Source organism: Palaemon carinicauda, chromosome 40 (assembly GCF_036898095.1).
Source record: "Palaemon carinicauda isolate YSFRI2023 chromosome 40, ASM3689809v2, whole genome shotgun sequence".
NCBI lineage: Eukaryota > Metazoa > Arthropoda > Malacostraca > Decapoda > Palaemonidae > Palaemon > Palaemon carinicauda.
In genome coordinates this window covers 52,642,971-52,669,979 of record NC_090764.1, presented here as the reverse complement: position 1 = coordinate 52,669,979, position 27,009 = coordinate 52,642,971, and the positions used below count along the sequence as shown (strand labels likewise).

The 27,009-nt window shown below is 44.8% G+C and overlaps 1 protein-coding gene across 2 annotated transcripts in view; it reads left to right on the top strand.

Moving 5' to 3' along the window:
• LOC137631782 (GDP-D-glucose phosphorylase 1) overlaps positions 1-27,009 on the top strand; it is a 162,718-nt gene that overhangs the window by 113,198 nt on the left and 22,511 nt on the right. For both annotated transcript variants that reach the window (XM_068363741.1, XM_068363740.1), the window contains exon 6: positions 19,707-19,807. In XM_068363741.1, the coding sequence (XP_068219842.1) occupies positions 19,707-19,807 (101 nt within the window). The remainder of the gene's footprint in view (positions 1-19,706; positions 19,808-27,009) is intronic.

Here is a 27,009-nt window from a genome sequence, read left to right as displayed (position 1 = left end):
TGCGACCGGACTCAGCGCTCCAGCCGTTACCCACTCCGCTGCCGTTTCCTCATCAGTTATCGGATGAGGGACTTTCTGATGATGATGTTGGTGCACACCTAGATGAACCACATTCAGAATTGGATGAGCCTTGGTCTTCTCAACCCTCTTTGGACTTTAGGAAAGTTTTAGCCATCTTCAAAGAGTTGTTTCCGGACCAGTTTGTTTCTGTGGCTCCTCGCTCTCCTCCATCAGAGTTTGTGTTAGGCATGCCGTCTACCACTCCTGCCTTTACTCGACTCGTCCTCGCACGCTCTTCCAAGAGAGCTTTGCGGGTTATAGGAGAATGGCTGCAGTCCAAGAAGAGTTTGGGGAAGACAGCCTTTACGTTTCCCCCTGCTAGACTCTCTTCTAGATCGAGCGTCTGGTATGCCACGGGAGAAGTTCTCGGCTTGGGAGTTCCTGCCTCTGCCCAGGGCGACTTCTCAAGCCTCGTAGACTCTCCCCGCCGCCTTGCCATGAGACGCTCAAAGATATGTTGGTCATCTTCGGACCTGGACCACCTTTTGAAAGGTATCTTTAGGGCCTTCGAAGTTTTTAACTTCTTAGACTGGTGTCTAGGAGCCCTAAGCAGAAAGATCTCTCCGACAGAGAAAGAGTCTTCCTTGCTCATTATGTCCTGCATGGACAAGGCCATACGTGATGGGTCTAATGAGCTTGCTGCATCATTTGTGTCCGGAATCCTGAAAAAGCGTGAAAACCTATGCTCATTCCTTTCTGCTGGAGTTACGCCGTGCCAGAGATCCGAGCTTCTTTTTGCTCCTCTGTCCAAGTGCCTTTTTCCAGAAGACTTGATTAAGGAAATAGCCGCTTCTTAGATACAGAAGGACACTCACGATCTTGTTGCGTCCTCCGCTCGCAAAGCTACCCCTTTGCCTACCTTGTCAGCTAGACCAAGGATGGACACTCCAGCGTCCCGTTTTATTCCGCCCTTTCGTGGCAGAGCCTCCAGCAGAGGAGGTGCTCATGCCGAAGGGAAACGAGGAAGGAAGAAAGGAACCAAGTCCTTTAAAGGCAGAGTCTGACTGCCAACTTCTTCAGACAGCAGTGGGAGCCAGACTCAAGAACTTCTGGCAGACCTGGGAAAAGAGAGGCGCAGATGTACAATCTCTGAAGTTGCTCAGAGAGGGGTACTAGATCCCGTTTGTACGGAAACCCCCTCTAGCAACGTCTCCCATCGATCTCTCTCCCAGGTACAGAGAAGAAGACAAGAGACGAGCCTTGAAACAGGAGGTGTCTCTTTTACTAGAGAAGGGAGCGGTAGTCAAAGTCTCGGACCTTCAATCTCCGGGATTCTACAACCGACTCTTCTTGGTGTCAAAGAAGACAGGAGGGTGGAGGCCGGTGCTAGACGTCAGTGCTCTGAATGTCTTTGTCACAAAGCAGACGTTCTCCATGGAGACCACGAAGTCGGAAGTCGGTCTTAGTAGCGGTCAGAAAGGAAGACTGGATGGTCTCTTTAGATCTAAGGGACGCCTACTTCCACGTCCCCATCCACCCGGACTCCCAACCTTTTCTGAGATTCGTTTTCGAAAAGGTTGTCTACCAATTTCAAGCCCTGTGCTTTGGCCTAAGCACAGCTCCTCTTGTGTTTACGATGCTGATGAGGAATGTAGCCAAATTCCTTCATTTAGCGGACATCCGAGCCTCCCTCTATTTGGACGACTGGCTTCTCAGAGCTTCTTCCAGTCGTCGCTGTCTGAAGGATCTAAAGTGGACTCTAGATCTGACCAAGGAATTGGGTCTCCTTGTCAATATGGAAAAGTCTCAACTGGTCCCATCCCAAACTATTGTGTATTTAGGGATGGAGATTCACAGTCTAGCTTTTCGGGCTTTTCCGTCGGCCCCCAGAACAAGCCAAGCCCAGTTATGCATCCAGAACATGCTGAAGAAGGAACGATGTTCAGTCAGGAAGTGGATGAGTCTGATAGGGACGCTATCATCCCTGGAACAGTTTGTGTCATTAGGAAGACTACACCTCCGTCCTCTTCAATACCACCTAGCATTTCACTGGAAAAAGGACAAGACGCTAGAAGCGGTCTCGATCCCCATTTCCGAGAAGATGAAGTCTTGCCTGACTTGGTGGAAGGACAGTATCAGCCTAAGAGAGGGTCTTCCCCTGGCTGTACAGACTCCCAACCACGTTCTCTTCTCGGACGCATCGGACGTAGGCTGGGGCGCGACATTAGACGGTCGGGAATGTTCGGGACTATGGAACTCGAGTCAGAAGACAATGCATATCAACTGCAAGGAGCTACTGGCAGTACATCTGGCCTTGAAAAGCTTCAGGTCTCTCCTTCAAGGCAAAGTGGTGGAAGTGAACTCGGACAACACCACTGCCTTGGCGTACATCTCCAAGCAAGGAGGGACCCACTCACTGACGTTGTACGAGATCGCAAGGGACCTGCTCATCTGGTCAAAAGGTCAAAACATATCCCTAGTAACGAGGTTCATCCAAGGCAACTTGAATGTCATGGCAGATTGCCTCAGTCGGAAGGGGCAGGTAATTCCAACAGAATGGACCCTCCACAAGGATGTATGCAAGAGTCTTTGGGCCACTTGGGGCCAACCAACCATAGATCTCTTTGCTACCTCGATGACCAAGAGGCTCCCAATATATTGCTCACCCATTCCAGACCCAGCAGCAATTCACATAGATGCATTTCTCCTAGATTGGTCGCATCTAGATCTGTATGCATTCCCACCGTTCAAGATTGTCAACAAGGTACTGCAGAAGTTCGCCTCTCACGAAGGGACAAGGTTGACGCTAGTTGCTCCCCTCTGGCCCGCGAGAGAATGGTTCACCGAGGTACTTCGATGGCTAGTAGACGTTCCCAGAAGTCTTCCTCTAAGGGTGGACCTTCTACGTCAGCCACACGTAAAGAAGGTACACCAAAACCTCCACGCTCATAGTCTGAAGGCGTGCCTTCAGACTATCGAAAGACTCTCGAGAGCTAGAGGCTTTTCGAAGGAGGCAGCCAGGGCGATTGCTAGAGCAAGGAGAACATCCACCCTTAGAGTCTACCAGTCGAAGTGGGAAGTCTTCCGAAACTGGTGCAAGTCAGTATCTGTATCCTCGACCAGTACCTCTGTAGCTCAAATAGCTGACTTTCTCTTATACCTGAGAAAAGATCGATCACTTTCAGCTCCCACCATCAAGGGCTACAGAAGCATGTTGGCATCGGTCTTCCGGCATAGAGGCTTAGATCTTTCCAACAATAAAGATCTACAGGACCTCCTTAAGTCTTTTGAGACCACGAAGGAGAGTCGTTTGGTTACACCTGGTTGGAATTTAGACGTGGTACTAAGATTCCTCATGTCAGACAGGTTCGAGCCGCTACATTCAGCCTCCCTGAAAGATCTCACCTTAAAGACTCTTTTCCTGGTATGCTTAGCCACAGCTAAAAGAGTCAGTGAGATTCATGCCTTCAGCAAGAACATCGGATTTTCGTCAGAAAAAGCTACATGTTCCCTACAACTTGGTTTTCTAGCCAAAAATGAGCTACCTTCTCGACCTTGGCCGAAATCGTTCGATATTCCCAGCTTATCGAATATGGTAGGCAATGAACTAGAAAGAGTCTTATGCCCTGTGAGAGCTCTTAAGTTCTATTTAAAACGAACTAAACCTTTACGAGGCCAATCTGAAGCTTTATGGTGTTCAGTTAAGAAACCATCTTTGCCTATGTCAAAGAATGCTTTATCCTATTTTATCAGGCTGTTAATACGAGAAGCTCATTCCCATCTGAGTGGGGAAGACCAAGCATTGCTGAAGGTAAGGACACACGAAGTTAGAGCTGTCGCAACTTCCGTGGCCTTTAAGCAAAATAGATCTCTGCGAAGTATAATGGACGCAACCTATTGGAGAAGCAAGTCAGTGTTTGCGTCTTTTTATCTAAAGGATGTCCAGTCTCTTTACGAGGACTGCTACACACTGGGACCATTCGTAGCAGCGAGTGCAGTAGTGGGTGAGGGCTCAACCACTACAATTCCCTAATTCCATACCCTTTTAATCTTTCTCTTGAAATGTTTTTTATTGTTGTTTTTTGGGTTGTCCGGAAGGCTAAGAAGCCTTTCGCATCCTGGTTGATTTGGCGGGTGGTCAAAGTCATTTCTTGAGAGCGCCTAGATTAGGGGTTTTGATGAGGTCCTGTTGTATGGGTTGCAACCCTTGATACTTCAGATCCTAGGGGTCGTTCAGCATCCTAAGAGGATCGCGAGGCTCCGTAAGGAAGACGTACTTAAAAGGCAGAGTAATTGTTCAAGTCGACTTCCTTACCAGGTACCTATTTATTTTGTTTTTGTTAATTTGATAACTTCTAAAATGAAATAAAAACTCTTAGCTCATTAAAGTGTAAACATATATTGCTGGTCTCTACCCACCCCCCTGGGTGTGAATCAGCTATATAATCACCGGCTAAGTTAAATATTGAAAAATGTTATTTTGATAATAAAATAAATTTTTGAATATACTTACCCGGTGATTATAATTAAAGGACCCTCCCTTCCTCCCCAATAGAGACGCAGTGGGACGAGGAGAAAATTGAGTCTTTGTTTACATTGAGTACTGGGTATCTGGACGACAGATGGCGCTGTTGGGCACACCCGCAACCTGTGTAGCGATCGCTGGCGAGTTTTTACCTTAGAGTTGTCTGTCGGGCAACAGAGTTGCAGCTATATAATCACCGGGTAAGTACAATATATTCAAAAATTTATTTTATTATCAAAATAACATTTTATCGAATTCCAAAAGTATACACGTAGGCTAGAGAGAGATAGAGTTAGGAGAAGTTCTTCTCGTTCTATTGATTTTTCCTCTCCTCATGCCCCACAACCTATTCCTTCCCCTGTAGTAGTTGCTCCTAACCCCCCTCCTAGCACTCAGGAACCTTCGATGGCTGATAAGATGGGTGCCATTCAGGCTCTGGGTGAGAGAGTTGAGTCACTTGCTAGTGACCGTAATCAACTCATGGCGGATGTGAAGGAGCTCAAGTGCAAAAGTGCAGTGGGAAGTGCTAAAGTGGACGCTGTGCGTCAACCGAGTGATAGTGTTGTGGATAGTGTTGCGCTTGAGGGTTCGTCTGTTCGTGCCTGTCGTCCTCCTAGTCCGGGACCTCTTGCAAGCTCCCAAGTCCAGGGGAGAAGCAATGTCGTACGACAAATGGGTTCGAGAGGCTTTAATCAGCGAACAGACGTTCCCTCCGTGGTATCGGGCGTATCTACCCAAGATCGCCCCTACTAATACCTCGTCTGCGGAAGGTGTTTCTCGCAAGAAACCCTGGACCAAGGTCTCACGACCACTTAAACGCAAGTTGGTCCCTTCAGCGCAAGTCCAACGGCCCGGTTGTAGCCACTGGGTCAGTTCGGACTCGCTGCCGTCATCCGATGACTGCACCCCTCCTAAGAGAGGCAAAGCGGTACCGCGTCAGACAGTAACACCGTCTGTCACCGCACCTGCTCCTGTAGACCCTAAGTGGTCTCTACTGCAAGACATGCAGTCTAAACTGACGTCTTTAATGCAGGACTTTCGTGCGGAGAAGGTTGCTGCCGCACCAGTTAGTGCAGTTCCTAACCTACAACCTTCCCCACCTACGGTTGTGCGTCCTGTGGACGCTGAGGTTACCTTCTCACGCACTCCAGTTGAGAAAGTTCCGCCACCCATGCGTTCCAGTGTGATCTGCCAGCCGCATGTTGACGTTCGGGAGGTACAACAACCGTCAGAGTTGCTGTGTTTTGACGCGGTGCGTCAACCTCCGCTACCCAGTGTGGTTTCCACTGCGCACCCACATCAGTCCAGACAGTCTGGAGTAGACGCTGTGCGTCCCCGCGCTGCCATGGTTGTTGCCAGCTCACAGGCTGGGCAGCAGTTCCATGACGTTGCGTCCGGCTCAGTCACGCATGCACCCGTGCGACCGGACTCAGCGCTCCAGCCGTTACCCACTCCGCTGCCGTTTCCTCATCAGTTATCGGATGAGGGACTTTCTGATGATGATGTTGCTGCACACCTAGATGAACCACAGTCAGAATTGGACGAGCCTAAGTCTTCTCAACCCTCTTTGGACTTTAGGAAAGTTTTAGCCATCTTCAAAGAGTTGTTTCCGGACCAGTTTGTTTCTGTGGCTCCTCGCTCTCCTCCATCAGAGTTTGTGTTAGGCATGCCGTCTACCACTCCTGCCTTTACTCGACTCGTCCTCGCACGCTCTTCCAAGAGAGCTTTGCGGGTTATAGGAGAATGGCTGCAGTCCAAGAAGAGTTTGGGGAAGACAGCCTTTACGTTTCCCCCTGCTAGACTCTCTTCTAGATCGAGCGTCTGGTATGCCACGGGAGAAGTTCTCGGCTTGGGAGTTCCTGCATCTGCCCAGGGCGACTTCTCAAGCCTCGTAGACTCTCCCCGCCGCCTTGCCATGAGACGCTCAAAGATATGTTGGTCATCTTCGGACCTGGACCACCTTTTGAAAGGTATCTTTAGGGCCTTCGAAGTTTTTAACTTCTTAGACTGGTGTCTAGGAGCCCTAAGCAGAAAGATCTCTCCTACAGAGAAAGAGTCTTCCTTGCTGATTATGTCCTGCATGGACAAGGCCATACGTGATGGGTCTAATGAGCTTGCTGCATCATTTGTGTCCGGAGTCCTGAAAAAGGGTGAAAACCTATGCTCATTCCTTTCTGCTGGAGTTACGCCGTGCCAGAGATCCGAGCTTCTTTTTGCTCCTCTGTCCAAGTGCCTTTTTCAATATTTAACTTAGCCGGTGATTATATAGCTGCAACTCTGTTGCCCGACAGACAACTCTAAGGTAAAAACTCGCCAGCGATCGCTACATAGGTTGCGGGTGTGCCCAACAGCGCCATCTGTCGTCCAGATACCCAGTACTCAATGTAAACAAAGACTCAATTTTCTCTCTGTCGTGCTATCGACAAGACGTACTTACTCGCTGTTGCTAAACTGGAGTTTTTTCACAACTAATTGGTGAAGTACTTTATTCTGGTTTTGAGCTTTCGCTGTGCAGGTTTTCTCTTCATAAATCCTTGAACTCTTTTTGATAAAGGATTCTTTGTTGATGACTTTTTGATAGTTTTTTGAATTTCCCTTTGACCAATTCAAAATGGCTGACCCTTCACAAGTCCCAAAATTTAGGAAGTGCAATGCTAGGGACTGTTCAAGGCGTCTTCCGAAGGCTTCTATCGACCCTCACACGGTTTGTTCCAATTGTCGGGATAAAAACTGTCAATTGGAAGATCGGTGTGAGGAGTGCGTTGGGCTTTCGGAATTCGATTTTTCAATATTTAACTTAGCCGGTGATTATATAGCTGCAACTCTGTTGCCCGACAGACAACTCTAAGGTAAAAACTCGCCAGCGATCGCTACACAGGTTGCGGGTGTGCCCAACAGCGCCATCTGTCGTCCAGATACCCAGTACTCAATGTAAACAAAGACTCAATTTTCTCTCTGTCGTGCTATCGACAAGACGTACTTACTCGCTGTTGCTAAACTGGAGTTTTTTCACAACTAATTGGTGAAGTACTTTATTCTGGTTTTGAGCTTTCGCTGTGCAGGTTTTCTCTTCATAAATCCTTGAACTCTTTTTGATAACGGATTCTTTGTTGATGACTTTTTGATAGTTTTTTGAATTTCCCTTTGACCAATTCAAAATGGCTGACCCTTCACAAGTCCCAAAATTTAGGAAGTGCAATGCTAGGGACTGTTCAAGGCGTCTTCCGAAGGCTTCTATCGACCCTCACACGGTTTGTTCCAATTGTCGGGATAAAAACTGTCAATTGGAAGATCGGTGTGAGGAGTGCGTTGGGCTTTCGGAATTCGATTTTATCGAATTCCAAAAGTATACACGTAGGCTAGAGAGAGATAGAGTTAGGAGAAGTTCTTCTCGTTCTATTGATTTTTCCTCTCCTCATGCCCCACAACCTATTCCTTCCCCTGTAGTGGTTGCTCCTAACCCCCCTCCTAGCACTCAGGAACCTTCGATGGCTGATATGATGCGTGCCATTCAGGCTCTGGGTGAGAGAGTTGAGTCACTTGCTAGTGACCGTAATCAACTCATGGCGGATGTGAAGGAGCTCAAGTGCAAAAGTGCAGTGGGAAGTGCTAAAGTGGACGCTGTGCGTCAACCGAGTGATAGTGTTGTGGATAGTGTTGCGCTTGAGGGTTCGTCTGTTCGTGCCTGTCGTCCTCCTATTCCGGAACCTCTTGCAAGCTCCCAAGTCCAGGGGAGAAGCAATGTCGTACGACAAATGGGTTCGAGAGGCTTTAATCAGCGAACAGACGTTCCCTCCGTGGTATCGGGCGTATCTACCCAAGATCGCCCCTACCCAACTCAGACGAGAGAGCCCGTTAATACCTCGTCTGCGGAAGGTGTTTCTCGCAAGAAACCCTGGACCAAGGTCTCACGACCACTTAAACGCAAGTCGGTCCCTTCAGCGCAAGTCCAACGGCCCGGTTGTAGCCACTGGGTCAGTTCGGACTCGCTGCCGTCATCCGATGACTGCACCCCTCCTAAGAGAGGCAAAGGGGTACCGCGTCAGACAGTAACACCGTCTGTCGCCGCACCTGCTCCTGTAGACCCTAAGTGGTCTCTACTGCAAGACATGCAGTCTAAACTGACGTCTTTAATGCAGGACTTTCGTGCGAAGAAGGTTGCTGCCGCACCAGTTAGTGCAGTTCCTAACCTACAACCTTCCCCACCTACGGTTGTGCGTCCTGTGGACGCTGAGGTTACCTTCTCACGCACTCCAGTTGAGAAAGTTCCGCCACCCATGCGTTCCAGTGTGATCTGCCAGCCGCATGTTGACGTTAAGCGACGCACGGAGGTCTCCGTTGACGTTCGGGAGGTACAACAACCGTCAGAGTTGCTGTGTTTTGACGCGGTGCGTCAACCTCCGCTACCCAGTGTGGTTTCCACTGCGCACCCACATCAGTCCAGACAGTCGGGAGTAGACGCTGTGCGTCCCCGCGCTGCCATGGTTGTTGCCAGCTCACAGGCTGGGCAGCAGTTCCATGACGTTGCGTCCGGCTCAGTCACGCATGCACCCGTGCGACCGGACTCAGCGCTCCAGCCGTTACCCACTCCGCTGCCGTTTCCTCATCAGTTATCGGATGAGGGACTTTCTGATGATGATGTTGGTGCACACCTAGATGAACCACATTCAGAATTGGATGAGCCTTAGTCTTCTCAACCCTCTTTGGACTTTAGGAAAGTTTTAGCCATCTTCAAAGAGTTGTTTCCGGACCAGTTTGTTTCTGTGGCTCCTCGCTCTCCTCCATCAGAGTTTGTGTTAGGCATGCCGTCTACCACTCCTGCCTTTACTCGACTCGTCCTCGCACGCTCTTCCAAGAGAGCTTTGCGGGTTATAGGAGAATGGCTGCAGTCCAAGAAGAGTTTGGGGAAGACAGCCTTTACGTTTCCCCCTGCTAGACTCTCTTCTAGATCGAGCGTCTGGTATGCCACGGGAGAAGTTCTCGGCTTGGGAGTTCCTGCCTCTGCCCAGGGCGACTTCTCAAGCCTCGTAGACTCTCCCCGCCGCCTTGCCATGAGACGCTCAAAGATATGTTGGTCATCTTCGGACCTGGACCACCTTTTGAAAGGTATCTTTAGGGCCTTCGAAGTTTTTAACTTCTTAGACTGGTGTCTAGGAGCCCTAAGCAGAAAGATCTCTCCGACAGAGAAAGAGTCTTCCTTGCTGATTATGTCCTGCATGGACAAGGCCATACGTGATGGGTCTAATGAGCTTGCTGCATCATTTGTGTCCGGAGTCCTGAAAAAGCGTGAAAACCTATGCTCATTCCTTTCTGCTGGAGTTACGCTGTGCCAGAGATCCGAGCTTCTTTTTGCTCCTCTGTCCAAGTGCCTTTTTCAATATTTAACTTAGCCGGTGATTATATAGCTGCAACTCTGTTGCCCGACAGACAACTCTAAGGTAAAAACTCGCCAGCGATCGCTACACAGGTTGCGGGTGTGCCCAACAGCGCCATCTGTCGTCCAGATACCCAGTACTCAATGTAAACAAAGACTCAATTTTCTCTCTGTCGTGCTATCGACAAGACGTACTTACTCGCTGTTGCTAAACTGGAGTTTTTTCACAACTAATTGGTGAAGTACTTTGTTCTGGTTTTGAGCTTTCGCTGTGCAGGTTTTCTCTTCATAAATCCTTGAACTCTTTTTGATAACGGATTCTTTGTTGATGAATTTTTGATAGTTTTTTGAATTTCCCTTTGACCAATTCAAAATGGCTGACCCTTCACAAGTCCCAAAATTTAGGAAGTGCAATGCTAGGGACTGTTCAAGGCGTCTTCCGAAGGCTTCTATCGACCCTCACACGGTTTGTTCCAATTGTCGGGATAAAAACTGTCAATTGGAAGATCGGTGTGAGGAGTGCGTTGGGCTTTCGGAATTCGATTTTTCAATATTTAACTTAGCCGGTGATTATATAGCTGCAACTCTGTTGCCCGACAGACAACTCTAAGGTAAAAACTCGCCAGCGATCGCTACACAGGTTGCGGGTGTGCCCAACAGCGCCATCTGTCGTCCAGATACCCAGTACTCAATGTAAACAAAGACTCAATTTTCTCTCTGTCGTGCTATCGACAAGACGTACTTACTCGCTGTTGCTAAACTGGAGTTTTTTCACAACTAATTGGTGAAGTACTTTATTCTGGTTTTGAGCTTTCGCTGTGCAGGTTTTCTCTTCATAAATCCTTGAACTCTTTTTGATAACGGATTCTTTGTTGATGACTTTTTGATAGTTTTTTGAATTTCCCTTTGACCAATTCAAAATGGCTGACCCTTCACAAGTCCCAAAATTTAGGAAGTGCAATGCTAGGGACTGTTCAAGGCGTCTTCCGAAGGCTTCTATCGACCCTCACACGGTTTGTTCCAATTGTCGGGATAAAAACTGTCAATTGGAAGATCGGTGTGAGGAGTGCGTTGGGCTTTCGGAATTCGATTTTATCGAATTCCAAAAGTATACACGTAGGCTAGAGAGAGATAGAGTTAGGAGAAGTTCTTCTCGTTCTATTGATTTTTCCTCTCCTCATGCCCCACAACCTATTCCTTCCCCTGTAGTGGTTGCTCCTAACCCCCCTCCTAGCACTCAGGAACCTTCGATGGCTGATATGATGCGTGCCATTCAGGCTCTGGGTGAGAGAGTTGAGTCACTTGCTAGTGACCGTAATCAACTCATGGCGGATGTGAAGGAGCTCAAGTGCAAAAGTGCAGTGGGAAGTGCTAAAGTGGACGCTGTGCGTCAACCGAGTGATAGTGTTGTGGATAGTGTTGCGCTTGAGGGTTCGTCTGTTCGTGCCTGTCGTCCTCCTAGTCCGGAACCTCTTGCAAGCTCCCAAGTCCAGGGGAGAAGCAATGTCGTACGACAAATGGGTTCGAGAGGCTTTAATCAGCGAACAGACGTTCCCTCCGTGGTATCGGGCGTATCTACCCAAGATCGCCCCTACCCAACTCAGACGAGAGAGCCCGTTAATACCTCGTCTGCGGAAGGTGTTTCTCGCAAGAAACCCTGGACCAAGGTCTCACGACCACTTAAACGCAAGTCGGTCCCTTCAGCGCAAGTCCAACGGCCCGGTTGTAGCCACTGGGTCAGTTCGGACTCGCTGCCGTCATCCGATGACTGCACCCCTCCTAAGAGAGGCAAAGCGGTACCGCGTCAGACAGTAACACCGTCTGTCGCCGCACCTGCTCCTGTAGACCCTAAGTGGTCTCTACTGCAAGACATGCAGTCTAAACTGACGTCATTTAATGCAGGACTTTCGTGCGGAGAAGGTTGCTGCCGCACCAGTTAGTGCAGTTCCTAACCTACAACCTTCCCCACCTACGGTTGTGCGTCCTGTGGACGCTGAGGTTACCTTCTCACGCACTCCAGTTGAGAAAGTTCCGCCACCCATGCGTTCCAGTGTGATCTGCCAGCCGCATGTTGACGTTAAGTGACGCACGGAGGTCTCCGTTGACGTTCGGGAGGTACAACAACCGTCAGAGTTGCTGTGTTTTGACGCGGTGCGTCAACCTCCGCTACCCAGTGTGGTTTCCACTGCGCACCCACATCAGTCCAGACAGTCTGGAGTAGACGCTGTGCGTCCCCGCGCTGCCATGGTTGTTGCCAGCTCACAGGCTGGGCAGCAGTTCCATGACGTTGCGTCCGGCTCAGTCACGCATGCACCCGTGCGACCGGACTCAGCGCTCCAGCCGTTACCCACTCCGCTGCCGTTTCCTCATCAGTTATCGGATGAGGGACTTTCTGATGATGATGTTGGTGCACACCTAGATGAACCACAGTCAGAATTGGACGAGCCTAAGTCTTCTCAACCCTCTTTGGACTTTAGGAAAGTTTTAGCCATCTTCAAAGAGTTGTTTCCGGACCAGTTTGTTTCTGTGGCTCCTCGCTCTCCTCCATCAGAGTTTGTGTTAGGCATGCCGTCTACCACTCCTGCCTTTACTCGACTCGTCCTCGCACGCTCTTCCAAGAGAGCTTTGCGGGTTATAGGAGAATGGCTGCAGTCCAAGAAGAGTTTGGTGAAGACAGCCTTTACGTTTCCCCCTGCTAGACTCTCTTCTAGATCGAGCGTCTGGTATGCCACGGGAGAATTTCTCGGCTTGGGAGTTCCTGCCTCTGCCCAGGGCGACTTCTCAAGCCTCGTAGACTCTCCCCGTCGCCTTGCCATGAGACGCTCAAAGATATGTTGGTCATCTTCGGACCTAGACCACCTTTTGAAAGGTATCTTTAGGGCCTTCGAAGTTTTTAACTTCTTAGACTGGTGTCTAGGAGCCCTAAGCAGAAAGATCTCTCCGACAGAGAAAGAGTCTTCTTTGCTCATTATGTCCTGCATGGACAAGGCCATTCGTGATGGGTCTAATGAGCTTGCTGCATCATTTGTGTCTGGAGTCCTGAAAAAGCGTGAAAACCTATGCTCATTCCTTTCTGCTGGAGTTACGCCGTGCCAGAGATCCGAGCTTCTTTTTGCTCCTCTGTCCAAGTGCCTTTTTCAATATTTAACTTAGCCGGTGATTATATAGCTGCAACTCTGTTGCCCGACAGACAACTCTAAGGTAAAAACTCGCCAGCGATCGCTACACAGGTTGCGGGTGTGCCCAACAGCGCCATCTGTCGTCCAGATACCCAGTACTCAATGTAAACAAAGACTCAATTTTCTCTCTGTCGTGCTATCGACAAGACGTACTTACTCGCTGTTGCTAAACTGGAGTTTTTTCACAACTAATTGGTGAAGTACTTTATTCTGGTTTTGAGCTTTCGCTGTGCAGGTTTTCTCTTCATAAATCCTTGAACTCTTTTTGATAACGGATTCTTTGTTGATGACTTTTTGATAGGTTTTTGAATTTCCCTTTGACCAATTCAAAATGGCTGACCCTTCACAAGTCCCAAAATTTAGGAAGTGCAATGCTAGCGACTGTTCAAGGCGTCTTCCGAAGGCTTCTATCGACCCTCACACGGTTTGTTCCAATTGTCGGGATAAAAACTGTCAATTGGAAGATCGGTGTGAGGAGTGCGTTGGGCTTTCGGAATTCGATTTTATCGAATTCCAAAAGTATACACATAGGCTAGAGAGAGATAGAGTTAGGAGAAGTTCTTCTCGTTCTATTGATTTTTCCTCTCCTCATGCCCCACAACCTATTCCTTCCCCTGTAGTGGTTGCTCCTAACCCCCCTCCTAGCACTCAGGAACCTTCGATGGCTGATATGATGCGTGCCATTCAGGCTCTGGGTGAGAGAGTTGAGTCACTTGCTAGTGACCGTAATCAACTCATGGCGGATGTGAAGGAGCTCAAGTGCAAAAGTGCAGTGGGAAGTGCTAAAGTGGACGCTGTGCGTCAACCGAGTGATAGTGTTGTGGATAGTGTTGCGCTTGAGGGTTCGTCTGTTCGTGCCTGTCGTCCTCCTAGTCCGGGACCTCTTGCAAGCTCCCAAGTCCAGGGGAGAAGCAATGTCGTACGACAAATGGGTTCGAGAGGCTTTAATCAGCGAACAGACGTTCCCTCCGTGGTATCGGGCGTATCTACCCAAGATCGCCCCTACCCAACTCAGACGAGAGAGCCCATTAATACCTCGTCTGCGGAAGGTGTTTCTCGCAAGAAACCCTGGACCAAGGTCTCACGACCACTTAAACGCAAGTCGGTCCCTTCAGCGCAAGTCCAACGGCCCGGTTGTAGCCACTGGGTCAGTTCGGACTCGCTGCCGTCATCCGATGACTGCACCCCTCTTAAGAGAGGCAAAGCGGTACCGCGTCAGACAGTAACACCGTCTGTCGCCGCACCTGCTCCTGTAGACCCTAAGTGGTCTCTACTGCAAGACATGCAGTCTAAACTGACGTCTTTAATGCAGGACTTTCGTGCGGAGAAGGTTGCTGCCGCACCAGTTAGTGCAGTTCCTAACCTACAACCTTCCCCACCTACGGTTGTGCGTCCTGTGGACGCTGAGGTTACCTTCTCACGCACTCCAGTTGAGAAAGTTCCGCCACCCATGCGTTCCAGTGTGATCTGCCAGCCGCATGTTGACGTTCGGGAGATACAACAACCGTCAGAGTTGCTGTGTTTTGACGCGGTGCGTCAACCTCCGCTACCCAGTGTGGTTTCCACTGCGCACCCACATCAGTCCAGACAGTCTGGAGTAGACGCTGTGCGTTCCCGCGCTGCCATGGTTGTTGCCAGCTCACAGGCTGGGCAGCAGTTCCATGACGTTGCGTCCGGCTAAGTCACGCATGCACCCGTGCGACCGGACTCAGCGCTCCAGCCGTTACCCACTCCGCTGCCGTTTCCTCATCAGTTATCGGATGAGGGACTTTCTGATGATGATGTTGCTGCACACCTAGATGAACCACAGTCAGAATTGGACGAGCCTAAGTCTTCTCAACCCTCTTTGGACTTTAGGAAAGTTTTAGCCATCTTCAAAGAGTTGTTTCCGGACCAGTTTGTTTCTGTGGCTCCTCGCTCTCCTCCATCAGAGTTTGTGTTAGGCATGCCGTCTACCACTCCTGCCTTTACTCGACTCGTCCTCGCACGCTCTTCCAAGAGAGCTTTGCGGGTTATAGGAGAATGGCTGCAGTCCAAGAAGAGTTTGGGGAAGACAGCCTTTACGTTTCCCCCTGCTAGACTCTCTTCTAGATCGAGCGTCTGGTATGCCACGGGAGAAGTTCTCGGCTTGGGAGTTCCTGCATCTGCCCAGGGCGACTTCTCAAGCCTCGTAGACTCTCCCCGCCGCCTTGCCATGAGACGCTCAAAGATATGTTGGTCATCTTCGGACCTGGACCACCTTTTGAAAGGTATCTTTAGGGCCTTCGAAGTTTTTAACTTCTTAGACTGGTGTCTAGGAGCCCTAAGCAGAAAGATCTCTCCGACAGAGAAAGAGTCTTCCTTGCTCATTATGTCCTGCATGGACAAGGCCATACGTGATGGGTCTAATGAGCTTGCTGCATCATTTGTGTCCGGAGTCCTGAAAAAGCGTGAAAACCTATGCTCATTCCTTTCTGCTGGAGTTACGCCGTGCCAGAGATCCGAGCTTCTTTTTGCTCCTCTGTCCAAGTGCCTTTTTCCAGAAGACTTGATTAAGGAAATAGCCGCTTCTTTGATACAGAAGGACACTCACGATCTTGTTGCGTCCTCCGCTCGCAAAGCTACCCCTTTGCCTACCTTGTCAGCTAGACCAAGGATGGACACTCCAGCGTCCCGTTTTATTCCGCCCTTTCGTGGCAGAGCCTCCAGCAGAGGAGGTGCTCGTGCCGAAGGGAAACGAGGAAGGAAGAAAGGAACCAAGTCCTTTAAAGGCAGAGTCTGACTGCCAACTTCTTCAGACAGCAGTGGGAGCCAGACTCAAGAACTTCTGGCAGACCTGGGAAAAGAGAGGCGCAGATGTACAATCTGTGAAGTTGCTCAGAGAGGGGTACTAGATCCCGTTTGTACGGAAACCCCCTCTAGCAACGTCTCCCATCGATCTCTCTCCCAGGTACAGAGAGGAAGACAAGAGACGAGCCTTGAAACAGGAGGTGTCTCTTTTACTAGAGAAGGGAGCGGTAGTCAAAGTCTCGGACCTTCAATCTCCGGGATTCTACAACCGACTCTTCTTGGTGTCAAAGAAGACAGGAGGGTGGAGGCCGGTGCTAGACGTCAGTGCTCTGAATGTCTTTGTCACAAAGCAGACGTTCTCCATGGAGACCACGAAGTCGGTCTTAGTAGCGGTCAGAAAGGAAGACTGGATGGTCTCTTTAGATCTAAGGGACGCCTACTTCCACGTCCCCATCCACCCGGACTCCCAACCTTTTCTGAGATTCGTTTTCGAAAAGGTTGTCTACCAATTTCAAGCCCTGTGCTTTGGCCTAAGCACAGCTCCTCTTGTGTTTACGATGCTGATGAGGAATGTAGCCAAATTCCTTCATTTAGCGGACATCCGAGCCTCCCTCTATTTGGACGACTGGCTTCTCAGAGCTTCTTCCAGTCGTCGCTGTCTGAAGGATCTAAAGTGGACTCTAGATCTGACCAAGGAATTGGGTCTCCTTGTCAATATGGAAAAGTCTCAACTGGTCCCATCCCAAACTATTGTGTATTTAGGGATGGAGATTCACAGTCTAGCTTTTCGGGCTTTTCCGTCGGCCCCCAGAACAAGCCAAGCCCAGTTATGCATCCAGAACATGCTGAAGAAGGAACAATGTTCAGTCAGGAAGTGGATGAGTCTGATAGGGACGCTACCATCCCTGGAACAGTTTGTGTCATTAGGAAGACTACACCTCCGTCCTCTTCAATACCACCTAGCATTTCACTGGAAAAAGGACAAGACGCTAGAAGCGGTCTCGATCCCCATTTCCGAGAAGATGAAGTCTTGCCTGACTTGGTGGAAGGACAGTATCAGCCTAAGAGAGGGTCTTCCCCTGGCTGTTCAGACTCCCAACCACGTTCTCTTCTCGGACGCATCGGACGTAGGCTGGGGCGCGACATTAGACGGTCGGGAATGTTCGGGACAATGGAACTCGAGTCAGAAGACAATGCATATCAACTGCAAGGAGCTACTGGCAGTACATCTGGCCTTGAAAAGCTTCAGGTCTCTCCTTCAAGGCAAAGTGGTGGAAGTGAACTCGGACAACACCATTGCCTTGGCGTACATCTCCAAGCAAGGAGGGACCCACTCACTGACGTTGTACGAGATCGCAAGGGACCTGCTCATCTGGTCAAAAGGTCAAAACATATCCCTAATAACGAGGTTCATCCAAGGCAACTTGAATGTCATGGCAGATTGCCTCAGTCGGAAGGGGCAGGTAATTCCAACAGAATGGACTCTCCACAAGGATGTATGCAAGAGTCTTTGGGCCACTTGGGGCCAACCAACCATAGATCTCTTTGCTACCTCGATGACCAAGAGGCTCCCAATATATTGCTCACCCATTCCAGACCCAGCAGCAATTCACATAGATGCATTTCTCCTAGATTGGTCGCATCTAGATCTGTATGCATTCCCACCGTTCAAGATTGTCAACAAGGTACTGCAGAAGTTCGCCTCTCACGAAGGGACAAGGTTGACGCTAGTTGCTTCCCTCTGGCCCGCGAGAGAATGGCTCACCGAGGTACTTCGATGGCTAGTAGACGTTCCCAGAAGTCTTCCTCTAAGGGTGGACCTTCTACGTCAGCCACACGTAAAGAAGGTACACCAAAACCTCCACGCTCTTCGTCTGACTGCCTTCAGACTATCGAAAGACTCTCGAGAGCTAGAGGCTTTTCGAAGGAGGCAGCCAGGGCGATTGCTAGAGCAAGGAGAACATCCACCCTTAGAGTCTACCAGTCAAAGTGGGAAGTCTTCAGAAACTGGTGCAAGTCAGTATCTGTATCCTCGACCAGTACCTCTGTAGCTCAAATAGCTGACTTTCTCTTATACCTGAGAAAAGATCGATCACTTTCAGCTCCCACCATCAAGGGCTACAGAAGCATGTTGGCATCGGTCTTCCGGCATAGAGGCTTAGATCTTTCCAACAATAAAGATCTACAGGACCTCCTTAAGTCTTTTGAGACCACGAAGGAGAGTCGTTTGGTTACACCTGGTTGGAATTTAGACGTGGTACTAAGATTCCTCATGTCAGACAGGTTCGAGCCGCTACATTCAGCCTCCCTGAAAGATCTCACCTTAAAGATTCTTTTCCTGGTATGCTTAGCCACAGCTAAAAGAGTCAGTGAGATTCATGCCTTCAGCAAGAACATCGGATTTTCGTCAGAAAAAGCTACATGTTCCCTACAACTTGGTTTTCTAGCCAAAAATTAGCTACCTTCTCGACCTTGGCCGAAATCGTTCGATATTCCCAGCTTATCGAATATGGTAGGCAATGAACTAGAAAGAGTCTTATGCCCTGTGAGAGCTCTTAAGTTCTATTTAAAACGAACCAAACCTTTACGAGGCCAATCTGAAGCTTTATGGTGTTCAGTTAAGAAACCATCTTTGCCTATGTCAAAGAATGCTTTATCCTATTTTATCAGGCTGTTAATACGAGAAGCTCATTCCCATCTGAGTGGGGAAGACCAAGCATTGCTGAAGGTAAGGACACACGAAGTTAGAGCTGTCGCAACTTCCGTGGCCTTTAAGCAAAATAGATCTCTGCGAAGTATAATGGACGCAACCTATTGGAGAAGCAAGTCAGTGTTTGCGTCTTTTTATCTAAAGGATGTCCAGTCTCTTTACGAGGACTGCTACACACTGGGACCATTCGTAGCAGCGAGTGCAGTAGTGGGTGAGGGCTCAACCACTACAATTCCCTAATTCCATACCCTTTTAATCTTTCTCTTGAAATGTTTTTTATTGTTGTTTTTTGGGTTGTCCGGAAGGCTAAGAAGCCTTTCGCATCCTGGTTGATTTGGCGGGTGGTCAAAGTCATTTCTTGAGAGCGCCTAGATTAGGGGTTTTGATGAGGTCCTGTTGTATGGGTTGCAACCCTTGATACTTCAGATCCCAGGGATCGTTCAGCATCCTAAGAGGATCGCGAGGCTCCGTAAGGAAGACGTACTTAAAAGGCAGAGTAATTGTTCAAGTCGACTTCCTTACCAGGTACCTATTTATTTTGTTTTTGTTATTTTGATAACTTCTAAAATGAAATAAAAACTCTTAGCTCATTAAAGTGTAAACATATATTGCTGGTCTCTACCCACCCCCCTGGGTGTGAATCAGCTATATAATCACCGGCTAAGTTAAATATTGAAAAATGTTATTTTGATAATAAAATAAATTTTTGAATATACTTACCCGGTGATTATAATTAAAGGACCCTCCCTTCCTCCCCAATAGAGACGCAGTGGGACGAGGAGAAAATTGAGTCTTTGTTTACATTGAGTACTGGGTATCTGGACGATAGATGGCGCTGTTGGGCACACCCGCAACCTGTGTAGCGATCGCTGGCGAGTTTTTACCTTAGAGTTGTCTGTCGGGCAACAGAGTTGCAGCTATATAATCACCGGGTAAGTATATTCAAAAATTTATTTTATTATCAAAATAAAATTTTTCTTATTTTACTTAGAGTGAAATATGTAGGATTGTTGAAATTTGCAAATTATTTGTAATAAAAATTATAGCTTTATACTGTATTTAAGAAATATGTTTTGTTTCATTTAAGAGTTGATATTTCATCATATCATGTCAAGTTAAGATTTTTATGATAAAACTTATATTTTTCAGGAGTGTATAAACTTAGCTGGCCCTTGTTTCATTTTCAAAGATTATCATTCTCCAGGATTTGTGTTCCAGTTAGAGAATAAGGATATTGAAAAACTTGTAGGGTAAGTTATTTAAGGGAATTTAATTTTTTCTTCTATTTTAGCACAGTACTTTTATAACAAATTCTCAAGTACCTACTTTAAAAGCATTCATTGTTAATTTTAAATTCTATTTTGCTGGTATTTTGAAGTTATGAAATTCTGTGAAATTAAAATATCATATTAGCAATATTTAGATATGAAAGTAGTTCAAGAACAAAGTATTCATATAGTATGTAACTATTCAAAAATTCAAAGGACATCCTTTATGGAGATTGTCAAATTAATATGAAAACATGTTTTGGAACCACCTACTTGGCATTATTATAAATTACACCATTAATTTGCTGACCTTTGTCTAAGCAGGCTATCACTGTTCGTCTAGAATGTAATTTGTTTTATTTTGACTAAGCTCTTCTCTTCTAAGGTCACTATCAGGAAATTAACTATATTTTTCAATTTGTTAGTGGATCTCCATCACAATTATGTTTGTGCGGTTTTGTATCCGCTATTTTGGAAGTTAGATACTTTTTCATATGTTTTACACATTTTGTTGTTTTCCCTTATGTGTAGCAAGAGAATTATTACTTGTTAATATATATATATATATATATATATATATATATATATATATATATATATATATATATATATATATATATATATATATATATATATATATATATATATATATACTCCTGATCTCATTGACTCTGGCTGTTATGTGGCTATTTGATCCTCTGTAGATTCAGGACTCTTCAATCACTCTTAAAAAGTAAGCTAGATGTTTTCTGCTGTAAACTCAAGAATTTTGGGACAGAACTGTTGTATGAACTCAAGAGGCTACCAAATCACAGTTATACAAACTGAATTTACATGGTTCTATAAAACGAGTGATTCAGCTCGTGCTATTTAATTGCATTCACATAGATAATCCACCATCTCCTAGTTCCAGATCCATGCCAGATTAGTAATTTTATGATATTATTGGAGGTCATTTCGTAACAAATGTTTTATCCACTAGATTTGTTTGCCATTATACCTTTAACTTGTTAATTAAAATAATCTTATCTTCAATTTGTTAATTTTACAAAATGCATCCATTAAGAGTAGTAGGCTGGTAGAGACTTGAATTAGATAGTATCAATTGTTTGTTGAATGACTGAATTAGACACTAATATAATGGTAAAAAAAACTGTCTACTGTAGTTGTTTATAGATTTTGTTTCCAACTGTGTGCATTACAAGTGCGTAATTACTTATCTATTTTTGGCTTAGCAAATTTACTTGAAACAAATATCTTATCCATTAATTTTTTTTACTGAATACAGTTCACATGTATAACACCAATTTCCCATAAATAAAACCTAAATAGCACCCATCAACACGAGTAACGCTATTATATTTCTTAAAATATAATCATTGATCAAGATGTCAAATTGCTTGTTTCCCGGAATATTATGCTTGTTTTTTGAATTTTCAGTTTATGGTAAAAATGGAATCTTAATGATAAAAACTATTTTTATACTCACCTGCTGTTCATATGGTTTCTCTCTCAAAGCTTTGCTTATATTGATGTTTACCCCAAAATTAAACATTTTCTTTTGTCTTTCCTTTCAATACTCATAGGCCTCTAATACAACACTGAAACAACCTAGCATTTATCTCTCAGTTTCCAATTTGAAACTGATCTCCTATCCTCTTAACATTACTAATCAGTGGGAAGGAGAGTGGCCATGTATATGAACATCAGGTGATTATAGAAATAAAAAAATATCATTAAAATTCCTCTTATTTTCATGAACTTTCCCAGGTGTCGATATTGGTGACTCCCACACTGATAGAGGTGGACCAGTGAAGGAAAGAAATGGGAAATTAAAAAGTCCTAAAATGGAAAACTTGTTTAGTACCTTAGAGTCATCTCCTAGCCCAATATCTTGGTAAAAACTATTTTCAAATTAAGTTTGTTATAACTTGATTTTCCAATTTGTGTTCCTTAAAACCCCAATATATAATCTCTCATTTATATACTGTACTTTACTCAATCCAGTGCATTCCAAATGAAAAAAAAATCTTGATAATAATTTAATTTACTCATTTATAAAACAAACAAACTTTTATTAGACCACATCACCAATAGCTACTACAGCACTTAAATCTTAGCAATCTTGTTTAGTAAATGAGAATTCTTTAAGATAATGCTCAACAAATACCGATTTGGTACATCATTGAGCGGCAGCTCATATTCTTTCCAAAGATAGATTCTTACAAAAGTGAAGGGAGGTAGCTGCACTTCTTATAATGTGAGCCCTAACTTTCAAGACTTTATTCTGATCTGGAATCAATTTCCTTGAGAGCCTCTATGACCAGGCTTTTAACAAAAAATGACAGCATTTTTTTGACAGAGGATGATTTGGAATCTTTTCTATCAAACCTATATTTTTAAGAAAGCTTGTTGTGCTGTAATGTGTTTAGCTGATGCTAAGGTAAACAGGAAAAGTCTTAGCCATGAGGTCCTTGAATGAAAGATCTTTAAAAGGTTTAAAACATAAGCTTTTTATTTATTGTAATACTTAATCCAGACTCCAAGAATATGCTTAGACTTACAGAAGTTATTCAATATTAAAAGACATTGATATGTCCACTATAATACCTGATGTTTAAGTACAATATTGATTATGGATATACAGTATAACCCTTGATATATTAAATCGACAATTTCTTTTCATGTAAAATTCAAATATCGCCCAAACTAGTCCTAGTCACTAATACATTAATCAATTTCCATCAATTGAATTAAACATTCCATTGCCTTTGATATAGATTTTTAATAGACTGTCTTTTGGAACTAAGGGTAGACAGTCTACAAGATTTTGTAACCCCTTTATCTTGGAGAATACAGTGGACAATCTTTATGTGGTTGGAAGTAGTCCATATGAGTTTGGATCCACAACTCTCAAAGAGTACCACTCTCCTTAAAACCAGAAGGGAGCCACCAGAGTCATCCTGCTGTTCGTAGACACCCTGAAATTGTTTAGCACAGGCTGTATCAGGGTGAACAGTGGAAAGGCGTACAGATTCAAATTCAACCAGACTAATAATAGGGCATCAATGTTCCATGCTAAAGGATCCAAAGTTGGTGAACAGGTCACCACTATAATTTTGTTTGAAGTTGTTGCAAACCTGTCCACATTTTGTAGTCCTCATCAATACCAAATCTTTAGACAGTGACAGATGCAGAGACCATTCAGTTGGAAGAATCTGGTTTTTCTGCGTAACTGATCTGCCAAGATGTTTGATTTTCTTGGAATAAACTGAGGGAGAAGGATTATTCCTCTCAATTTTGTCCAAGCATGCTATCCAGCATAGGGATTTGACCTAGCTCCCCCTTATTTCTGGATGTAAGCTAATTTACTGTTGTCTGAAAACACTGCCATACACTTTCCTATTACCAGCAACTTGTGAGCCTGAAGGGCCATGAACGCCGCTAAATATTCTGGGCATTTGATATGAAATGTTGAGTCTTTGTCGTCTTCTCCGACTGATGGAAAAAATATAGCTTTGAGTTGCACTCAATCCCTCTTATGAAACATCTGTGAAGATAGATGAAGTTAGTTCTTTATATCTGGAATAGATTGTCTAGATCAAATATCATGTTTCAATTCTGGTTGAGATGATATTGAAAAACTTTCATCTTTATGTGGCTCATCAGAAGGAACGTTCCTAAAGAAACTATGGTCCTAAGCTGTCTCACCCATATCCGAAGTGAAATTGACTTCATTTTTTTATTCTTTTCTCTGAAAAGAAGATAAGACTAAATCCTCTTTGTCTACAGGAAAGAAATTGTTGGTATTATCATTCCTAAATATAGAATTTTCTGGAACGGAATCAGAAGAGACTTATTCCTAACTGAAAATGATTCCCAACTATTCCAGTAATCTTAGTAACCACATTTGTTGAACTTTGATACTGATATAAAAGAACCCAGATTCCCAGAAATCTTATCCATTTACAGATGAGGCCATCATCCTAGTGAAGACCTGTGGAACAGTCCAGAGACCGAGGTACTTGAATTGGTAAACCTTCAAACCATTCACATACCAAATGTCCTTAAATTTAAATGAATAGGAATCTGAAAGTAGGCATCTGTTAAGACTATTGAAAACATCCAATCCTTTTTCTTTTCTACGCCATGGATTATCTAGGTTTTTTTTCATTATAAACTTGTTTGTATTTAAATCATAGTGAACCTGTCTGCTATCTCCTAACACTTTAGGCAATAGAAATAATTTGTAAAATCCCGGAGATGGGGTTAAGACCTCTTCTATTACTTTTTCCTATCAGAGTTTAACAATCTCTACTTAAAAAACCTGGGCCTTTGCGAATTGGATGATATCTTGGGAGACCGGACAATTTGCTGTAAACAAATTTGCCGTAGGACAATTGATTGTAAGACATTTTGCCGTAAGAAAAATTGCCGCAAGTACATTTCGCCGTAAGATGTATATGCTTTGTCATGTATAGATTAAAAAAAGAATGGAGAGAGAGAGAGAGAGAGAGAGAGAGAGAGAGAGAGAGAGAGAGAGAGAGAGAGAGAGAGAGAGAGAGAAAGAGAGAGAGAGAGAGAGAGAGAGAGAGAGAGAGAGAGAGAGAGAGAGAGAGAGAGGGGGGGGTCGTTATAAATTTTGACACCCGTCGTTAAATGTTTAAATGAGGTCATTACAAATTCGGTAATTTACCATATTTCTTTTTTTATCTTAAACCTTCGTATTATCTACTTTTATCAGTTGAAACTTAAACCCCTACGATGCCGCACACTATCAAAAGCACCAGAGGTTGTGATAAGCTCGTAGATGATTCCAACTTCATTTACAGGCAAGGAAGAGAATATGGAGGCAAGGTTTATTGGAAGTGTGTTGAAAAAAGCTGCAAAGCAAGAGTACATACAAGACAGAATATTGAAGAGATTTCAATTTGTAAAGCTGTAAGTGAGCATACCCATCCAGCGAACACAAGCAAACATAAAATGCAAAAAACAATTGCACAGATGAAAGAAAATGCACTGAAATCCCAGCTAGCTTCAAGATCATTGATTGGTGCTGCATGCGAGGAATTAGAAAATGCAGGACGCTCTCTTATGCCATCAACTTCAAATTTGTCAAGAAACATAAGAAGATGGAGACAAAAAGAAGAAAAGGGCCCTCCTATTCCAAGAACAAGAATCGGTTATGTAATTCCCGAAGAATTTGCGTGTTTACAGAACGGAGAAAGATTTTTACTTTAGGATAGTGGAATGGAAGATGAAAACAGAATGTTATCTTTGGCACGATTGCAGGGTTACACGATCTAGAAAGACATGCAAATTGGGCATGCGATGGAACATTTAAGGTTTGTCCTGAAATCTTCTATCAGTTATATACTCTACATGTCAACGTAGGACATGCATGCATCCCACGAGTTCACGGTGTCCTTCCGAATAAGAATAAGGAATCTTACAATACGTTTTTTCAAAAGGTTAAAGATTTATTCGAGTCCCTAGAACCTGGAAATCTAATGATTGATTTCGAACCAGCTAGTTTTTTAATTTTTTTTTTCTGACATTTTCCCTTCTGCAAATGAAACAGGCTGTTATTTTCATTTATGTAAGAATGTTTACAGAAAAGTGACAGATATGGGGCTTAAGGTTCGATATCAAAGTGATTGTGCTTTTAATACAAAAGTAAAGTGCCTTATGGCACATGTATTCATACCGCCTTCAGACATCATTGGTGCATTTATAGAGTTGGGTGATGACGATGACTTACCACAAGAACTAGTTGCATATTTTGAAACTCATTACATTGGGGGAGAGAGAGGGAGGGGACCTCGTCGTCGTAGAGTTTCTCCAACTTTTCCTATCGAACTTTGGAATGTTTATCAAAGAACCCTAGATCAGCTGGCTAATACCAACAATGGACTAGAAGGGTTCCATAATGCGCTTCAAGCATCTGTGACCAATACGCATCCAAATTTATGGAAACTCGTCAATGTATATAAAAATTAAGAATATCTTTTTAAAAAGAAGATAATCGATGCAGAAAGAGGTGAAACAGCAGTCAAGAAACAATACAAAAATGTTTATAAGCGCATACTAAGTATTGTCAGAGGTTATGATCAAAATGCAAAACAACATTATTTATGAGCAATTTCTATGAACTTACATGATTTTTAGCTTTGAATTTTTTTTAGAAAACTTTTTAAATAAAGTGTGTGGTCTTCATTTTTTTATCCTTTTCTTATATATAATTATAATTAAATGAATACATGAAAATCAATGAAAAGTGATAAATATACTTGAAGATAACTATATGAATGTACAGTAGTTACATTGATCTCTAAAAGTGATAAGCTAAAAACTAAAATATACATTTTACGACGAAATGTCCTTGCGGCAAAATATCCATACGGCAAGTTTTCTTACGGCGAAAAGTCTTACAATCAATTTTCCTACGGCGAATTGTCCTAGCTCCGATATCTTGGAAAATGGATGAATTACTTGAACAAGGGTGGATTGGAGGCCAGAAGAATTTGATAACCCTCTCTGAGCTTAGACAGTACCCACAATTTGTGGTGAAGGCTCTGCCAAACCTGATAACATTGGGAATGTGTTCCTCCTACATAAATATATCAGAAAAGACCTTCATTGAGTTCTCCTATAAGGTTTACAAGTCCTGCTATTTTTGGTGGGAGCATCTCCTAGAGCAAAATCCTAATGGTTTACAATTGTTATGAAACAAATTTCTTGAAGAAGAAAATTCTTGAGTTGTAGTTATCTCAAGCCGTGTTAATGACCTTAATAGCTCCGATGTGGCAACATGCAGAATGGTTTCCAGACCTTCTACATTTGGTCACAGAGGCACTCAGGGGGCTCCCTCTTCTTCCTGAGCTACTCAAACAACCGCATGCTCAGATTTTCCACAGGCAAGTATCTTCGCGATGTCTTCACACCTAGAGATATTCACTGCACGAGGTTTTTCCCAGCCAGTTGCAAGAAGAATGACTGGATACCTCTGATAGTCATCTATTGCTATCTACCATGTGAAGTGGACTATCTTCTGTGATTGATGTCGTGCAAGGGTCGTCCTTCCATTCAGTGCCATTATTCCAACAATAGCTGAGTTCTTGTTATACCTCAGGAAGGAAAAACTTTTCAGTGCTGGCGGTGAAAGGCTATCGTTCAGCCTCAAA